Source organism: Palaemon carinicauda, chromosome 1 (genome assembly GCF_036898095.1).
Source record: "Palaemon carinicauda isolate YSFRI2023 chromosome 1, ASM3689809v2, whole genome shotgun sequence".
Taxonomy (NCBI): Eukaryota; Metazoa; Arthropoda; class Malacostraca; order Decapoda; family Palaemonidae; genus Palaemon; species Palaemon carinicauda.
In genome coordinates this window covers 241161996-241170290 of record NC_090725.1, presented here as the reverse complement: position 1 = coordinate 241170290, position 8295 = coordinate 241161996, and the positions used below count along the sequence as shown (strand labels likewise).

The 8295-nt window shown below is 33.3% G+C and overlaps 1 protein-coding gene and 1 long non-coding RNA gene across 4 annotated transcripts in view; one reads left to right on the top strand and one right to left on the bottom strand.

The window, feature by feature from the left end:
* The window catches only part of LOC137644412 (uncharacterized), a 296106-nt gene that overhangs the window by 68788 nt on the left and 219023 nt on the right, over window positions 1-8295 (bottom strand). The gene's annotated exons all lie outside the window — the stretch shown is intronic.
* LOC137654588 (protein scylla-like) lies at window positions 598-4020 on the top strand. Its single transcript, XM_068388349.1, has 4 exons — window positions 598-841; window positions 1872-2052; window positions 2203-2361; window positions 2526-4020. The coding sequence occupies exons 1-4, from the start codon at window positions 613-615 to the stop codon at window positions 2611-2613; spliced, it is 657 nt and encodes a 218-aa protein (XP_068244450.1). The 5' UTR covers window positions 598-612; the 3' UTR covers window positions 2614-4020.

Below are 8295 nucleotides of genomic sequence, written 5' to 3'. Positions count from 1 at the left end.
TACGCCGAGAGCCATCCGATTACATCATGCTATCTTCGAAATCCGATAAGGGAAAAGTACCAGTGCTACATGAATTAAGGCAACAGCGGCTGACGACACCGGCCGCAGAGTTGAACAAAGACACCGGGATCTACGCTGTTGCCATATTACAAGTTATTTCTAATTTCTTTTTTTATAGTTCGCTGCGATATGTTAACCATGAAGGCTTAGATAAATACCATTTAACTTAAACTTTCTTTCAAAATATGGCACCCCTGAACATAAAAGTCTTCTTTATTATTGAAAAAAAATTAAATACACAATATCTGCAACAGTGCAACACTCACCAAGTGGTCGCCACATGCGCTGCGGTAGCTTCCCTTCCCAGTAAGTTTCAACCAATTTCATTATTATAAATAATAATAAATATTTAGATTATCAATTTCAATCCGAAGTCCATATTTACACGAAAGAATCCACACTACAATTATATTGAAGGTATAATACAAATTGCCAAGGTTATTGCCAAAATAAATGTAAATAAAATGGATTATATGCTATACAAGAAGTCGATATTTACTAAATTTGAACGAAAATATAGGATAAAATTCTGAAGCACTTTGGCAACCCACCATGCAACAAATAGCCGCGTGGAAGCGCGAGAGAGTCAGTCTACACTTGGACGAGAAAGAGATACGTGAAGGGAAACACTGCAGATCACAACTGAAGAGTTTCATCCCGAGAAAACATCAGTGGTCTATTGAAATAGCAAAGCATACATTAGCAATGGCTCATCTCAAAGTGCTATCGCATTCTACCTCACCTTTGAGTGATCTCCTGGGACCCATACCCACAGAAGACGGTAAATATTGCAATTGACATTTTATTTAGTGTAATACTTCTTGGCAGGTGGTTTGTCAAAGACGTTTGCTAGTCGGTAACGAGAAATTCTAGTATAAATGAAGGGGATTTGTATCAACTAGTTTTCTTTAATATAGAGCAACATAGAATTGTTTCTTATTTTGCCCACACCATTATTATTTATTTCTTTACCCATCTATTTTGTGCATTCTAGTTTAAATGTCATTTGAGAAACTTGTACGTATGTGCTTGTAATGTTTTCTTCGTTTGTGACAAGTTGATTGTTTAAAGTGACGTTCCTATTTTTTTCATTAACACTTAAATTTTTATTTTGAAATATTTGATACCTCTCGACTAAAGCTATTTTCAGAAATTTAGTATTGTGATTTAAAGATATTACGATTTTTAATATTTGGATATTTAATACCACATTGTACGAAATCTTGTACCTATCCGACTGTAAGTTAATACCACTAAAACTTTAGGTGGGGAACAGGCTATGTAAATGATCGAGAAAATCCCTTAGATATTATTAGTTCGCTTTATTAAAGGGCAAAATTATTTTTGACGGAATATTATTGTGAATAGTGGCCTCACGTTCAACTAAATAGTAATAACGTAATGATTACACGGAAAAGTGGCCCTTCTACTTTGCGGTTTTACGGTCGAAGAACATTAGAAAGTGTGGAGTCATTGTGGGAAGCCTGTTGCTAGGCGGATTGTGCAGTAATTGCTGGGAACAGAGTCACGGGGACGGTGGGGGAGAAATAATAATACCTCTTAAGGTTTCTGCGGTTACGCTCATTTTGTTGCCAAAAGAAAATGATTTTAGGTTATAATTCAATTTGGATCTTCGTCCTCGTAACATTTCAATCCTTCATTGATCTTATAAATTTAGGATTACCAACATTTTAATACATTTGACGAAATAATAAATTCGAATTACAAATAACTTGATAAATTTTTCTAATATATTTAAAAAAAAAAATCCCGGGCATGAAACTTATGTTCTTTTCTTCTCTTTTTTGCAGACGTGACAGAAACATGGCTTGAAGATCCCACCGAAGCCCTCACTTGCTCCGTCCTGAGGAGAAGGGTCGAGGAGGAGGTTCGCATGAATACTCAAAACAATGTTATTCTGCCTCCATATCTGCTTGATCAAGTGACTGAACATGTTCAATATTTCGCCAAGGATGAACCTTGTGGTCTCAGGTAAGAACTCTACAATTGTTTTTAATTCATTCTTTTTAGCAATTCCATTTACGAAAACGAATTTTGAATATTAAATTAACATTATTATATTCAATTCGAGTTAATATTTCAAGTGGTTACTAATGTTTATTTTTTTCTTTTCCCAAACAGAGGTTGCGTTCTATTGGTCGTATGGGATGACGGAGAAAACTGCTCCCAACAATTAGCACAGGTCAAAGCCGATACCGCCACTCCAACCACACACATCTTGGTACTCACTCTTCGACCTGATACCACTGCCTGGTACACCAAAATGGCCAGAATGCTAAGGTAAATATCGAATGACAATATTAGTTCTCAAGAATTTAAGAATAATAATGTTTATTTTAACTATACATGCTGACATGATGTGTTCATAACTACTATATGTATTATAAATCTCATAAACCTCCAGCATTTCACCACTAACTCGATGCTCTTCTTCACTTCCACAGGTCATTAGACAAGAGAGAGAGGAGGCAGATGGTCGTATCCCCGCAGTACGACTTGACCAAAAAACGTCTTTACAATTTCGAAGATTAGAGGCTAACGTAGCATGCGCTCCCATTAGTTTAGATCATCGTCAAGCCAACGAGTACAAAGAAAAACGACTTGAGCAGTTGCCGAAAGGCATGTTACAAAGCCAGCGAGGAACTACGTCCTGACAAGCAGTGTTGAATCTGTTGCAATTTACAACACATTTTAGAGCACTACCGGCTCAACTGGACAAATCCAAATCTTGGCATTACAAGGAAAGACTTACAGTTAGAAGGTTGTCTGTTTGACCGCAAGAAATCCAATTGGATTTTCGGCAGCTGTTCGTCATTGGTCATCAACATCATCAGCATCATCATTAGCATCACTTGCATCATTATCAATACTCAGTCAAGTAATTCTTAATGAATTGTTGGAAGGATATTATTAGACGGCCTGCTCATCATGTTGCAGTATGAATTTCATCATCTCATCATATTCATCAGAGATTGTATTAAGTTCATCATTTTTCCTCATTTCACAGTCATTTTTTGAACTTGGATACTCAGCCTTTGCTTATAAGAAATGTCTGGAGAAATGTTACGTTATGGAGAGACAAAGCTATTTTAGAGGTTTTATCGACTCTTGTTCTTCTGTTATGAGGGAACTCATGTTAAATGTCATTAACTGGCTTCCCTCAGATCTCATGCACGGACATACGCTGTTCATGTATCATTTTTTTTACTTCATGTACCATTTTTTAATTCATAAATCACTTTATTTCACATTCATATATACCATTTAAATTCACCTCGTGCAATATGTATATTACGCGAGATTCATCAAAATACATCATCTTCAATTCTCATTATTTAAAGAATGTATTTTATTTTAAATTTTTGTAATAGACACCTGTAACAGCTTTAATTATTCAACTGACAATGTATTCATTAGATCACTTATTTGTTTTATAAATGAGTTTATTAATTACTTAACAACTGTATGATTTGACATTCAGATAATAAAAGATAACTAAACTATAACTTGCATGAAAGTTTAGTACATCTATTAGAGGACCATTTATAAATGTGTAAGCTTTTTAGTAGTGGAACTACGTTGCCAAATGAGTTTCGAAATAGTATTTTTCTCAAAAGTCATTAAATGTTGAAATGTAAAAAACTTGTAAAATGCTGTACGGCAGCGAAAGCTGTTTCAGGATACAAACTGTCAACGTTCGGTATTAATCTTAGCTCCAGGTCATCATTATAAAGTGAATGTTTCAAATACTGTGTAGTAGTATACAATAGGTGAATTAGTTGAAGAATGCAATTGCATCTTCCATTTGTTGCATTGGATCTATCTGGAGATAACTGATATTTATTACCTAGTCACACGTTAAGCTTCATTGTGATAATACTTCTGTTACTTTGTGATATTTTTTATACTATAATAAAATGGTACAAATTATCAAAATAACTGTTTATCTGTTACCTTATTCCGTTAACAAAGAGGGTCTTGTATAAAAAAAAAAAAAAAGAACAAAGGGAATATTTTCAGTATAATGAAAAATTCTGTTATTACAAAGAAAGTATCAATACAAAAATAAACGTTTGATAAGAAAGCAATATATTTTCTATTCAAAAAACACTTAAGAAACAAAACTATCTGCCCACATGTTACACGACCGATCCCTTAAACATTCTCCCACTCAACTACACACAACAAGCAGCAACTGAATTTGTAATGAAACTGATATACATTAAGTAACAAAGTTGAATACCAAATGGACACAACACAAAAATGGAACAAAGATGGTGTCATTACTGAGTGCCCTCCCAGTACCCACCGCTGGGCTTTGTGGCTCAAATTCATTAATCCAATCCAAACCAAAGTTGAATACAAACTACGGTAGATACACGAACACTAAAATAATAATTGACAAGAGTATAAGAGAGTAACTTGAAATCATTGACTGGAGCATGAATAACAGCAGCAAGATTCCCATACTTCTTTTAAAAGAAATTTTAAAAGAAAGTTTAGAATTTGAGAGAGGTCAACAGCTTATGGAATTGTCCCCTCTAAAGAGACCTTCAAGTCAAACACACTTAACTATTAGAAAATTTCAAAGAAACACATTATATATATATATATATATATATATATATATATATATATATATATATATATATATATATATATATACACATATATATATATATGTATTTCAAATTCTTGTTGAAATATAGATTTCTAACATTTTCAAATCGAATTACATGACAAATATTTAATTTTGTGTAAAGGTAACAAAACCCTTTTCAAAACTAGTTTTATAAACTTAACGTTTAATGAAACCAAGAACGGGGATGTTATTTATCTAATATAACACAAATCCTGCATAGTTTGCATTATCCTGAAAGTAACAAAGCCCTACGATACTACATTATCAGGATTATTTATTTCATCGGCCGAAAACTCTTGCCACAAATCCAAAAGCATACATCAAAATATTGCTTTTGGTAGTTTGTTATGAGCTTTTCGATGAACAATAAATGCATGCTCAAGTCTTTCGTTGTTGAGAGGAAAGGCCCTTAGTATGACCCCTCACAGATTGCCTCGAAAATAATGTAACTATTTTGTTCGTTGACGAGTGAAATGAAGATGACAATAAACGTACTATTCTATGTGATGGCAATACAGCTCCATGCATACACCGATTTGATTGTGGCAATAATACCATCGCCCACGAATAGGATTTAGAATTCACGACGCATCCGATTTAGACAAAGATATGGGAACTTAACTATTGTTTTCTTTTTCAGTATCAAAGAACTTCCAAGTAATGGGGACCAACTTGAATGGCTTAGAATACGCTGCTCTAATCAGAAGATCATTAAATAACGGGACAAGAGGTCTGGGGTTAGTAATATTCAAATGGTCATTCTAAGGTATACCCCTGAAACACTGCACAAAACTTACTTTTTATATGCATCAAGTGAGACATCGGAAATAGGAGGGACTTAAACTTACTGAAACTTTAAAGATAGGTAAAGTCATGGGACACGTGTGTGTATGGCCAACGGATGGACAGACAGATAGGTACCATACGTGTGATAAACGAATGGAAAATATAATAGAAAGAAAAATAAGATGAAAATTTCAAAAATGAAAAAGAGGTCAACTACCATAATGTATTATCCTCATAAGTTAAATTTCTAATGTCATTATCTTCAAAATCCCTTCCACTTTCTTAAGTAAAAACCAATTATTTTCAATACCTCGAGAGTGTCAGTTACTGCTACCCTAACTAGTATCGTTGATTTTAGTTATATTCGACAACATGCTCCATATCCTTCCCTTTCGAAAAATCTATTTACTACTAATTTTTCTTAGAAATGGTTCATTTTCCGGCCCGGAAACATGTATTTTTTTTTTTTTTTTTTTTTTTTTTTTTACAAATTCTTATTGATTAATCTAATTACCTTGTACCTAATATGTAGCTTGTAATTTTCTTCAGTGCTCTAAATCTGAAGAAATATTAAGATGTACTTAATTAAAAACTATAATCCCAATTATCATCCCCTTTCCCTATCAGAATTTCTTAAAAGTAACGCAATTAGATTATAGAATTTGTGTCTATAACACAACTAAGTAAATTTATTAAAATAAACGTTATCATATCAATACGTATACTAAACACAGGCTACATATTCGGGTAAAAGGAAAATGGGGTATCATTAACGCATGTCACTTAAGCCAAGAACCGACCAGACTTCGTAAAAGCTGTGGGGAAAAAAAAATCATGATCAATTTACAACACAGTGGCATATGGGGCGATCTGTCAATTTGGGATTCGAGTCACGCTTAAGCTCGATAGTTTCTTGTAGTGTCTACAACCTCAACATTCTTGTGAGCTAATGATGGGGGCTTGGGAGAACCTATAGGTCTACCTGCTGAGTTATCAGCAGCCATTACCCGGCCCTCCTTGGTCCTAGCTTGGGCGCTGATCGGATGTACAGTATATATGATGTTCTAGGGAACTGTCGCTGTCTCTAGCCTCTGCCATTCATGAGGGGCTTTAAAATATAGGGCGTGGCTGTGCGAGCTGCATTCTTGAATCAATATTCTTGAAAGAGTAAAATATAAGAGGACTGTTATCACGATCAATGGAATGATTCTCGAAAAGCCCTGGCGGGGCTAAAACATGGCTATGACTAAAAGCCCCTAATGTAATGTAAATGACTACAGATGTCTCGTACAAAATAAATCATGAGATTACAAGTTTTCGTGAGTGAGCACATAAGGCAAGGAAAATGTGCTCCACCTTTAGACGAAGTCATCATCTAATTAGATCAATTGTAACTGAAGCTATAAGAATCTATTTATTTACAATTCCTTTAGAATTTAGATAATTATTTCCTGACAAAAAAAAAATGGACGTCAAAAATTGAATGCTTTAGTACATTATGGTGTTTTCAAATCCTCTCTAGTTTTCCAAGATAGAGTATCACAAACCTGCATTTTTAATAAGAATTGCTTCATGATTTGTTGTTGAATTTCTTAACAGCCAAGTCATTAAAAATATAGTTGAACGTTTAACCGAAAATCGTCAATACCTATACAGGTACAAAAGCTATAAGATATACATAAAATTAATTCATTCCTCGTGATAAAGAAAAAAGGAATAATTCTTTTTGTGGGATGTAAATCTTCAAAATGCAACTGCTATACCTGTTAATAAAGACGCAAAATCCAATATAAATCGGTGCACTGCACAATAAAATGTGTATAAAATGCAATACGAAAAACAATTGCGAGAAATTTGGTCTCCTATAAACAATCTCAAACACCTAATTTTTTCAAGATATCGTTCACTTCGCTATAACATTCGGGAATCTGCTAACTTAATATGGCATCTACCAACCATTCTGGCTTATGAGTAGAACATAATGTCTTGGAAGAGATCACGTAGACTCGTAGAGGCTACGGTTGACTTTTATGTGAGACCTTCCCACTCTCGCTGTATGAGAAAATTCATTTACAAATCTCATTGATTTCTTTGATTCACTAAACAGATTTCTTAACAATAGCAGAACAGATTTCCTTCCTTTACTAATATATACAGTATATATATATATATATATATATATATATATATATATATATATATATATATATATATATATATATATATGTGTGTGTGTGTGTGTGTGTGTATGTATATATATATATATATATATATATATATATATATATATATATATATATATATATATATATGTGTGTGTGTGTGTGTGTGTCTATATATATATATATATATATATATATATATATATATATATATATATATATATATATATATATATATAGTTGACAGACTATATGGTTAATACTGCTCCAGAATGCTAGTGAAAAAAGTTTTTCCCACACCAATTCATAATACGAAATACTTGACTTGAATTCTTATGTACAGTAGGACTACCTTATTTACTGTACTCGATCTTCTACTCTTGAAATTTCCATGTTTTCGCAACAGGGTGAAAATTGTTAACGCCTGAGAATATTTTATAAATACAATCCTACTTTCCTTTCATAAATTTCGTCAGTCCAAGGCTAGTCTTTATTACAGGCATGAAAATGTTAAGCTGCCATATTGGCTACTTAAATGAGCATGTGAGTCTGCCAGTTTTTAATTCCACAATAGTCTCCATCAAATTTTATTTGTAAAAACCAACAACTGTTGCTTTGCAATTG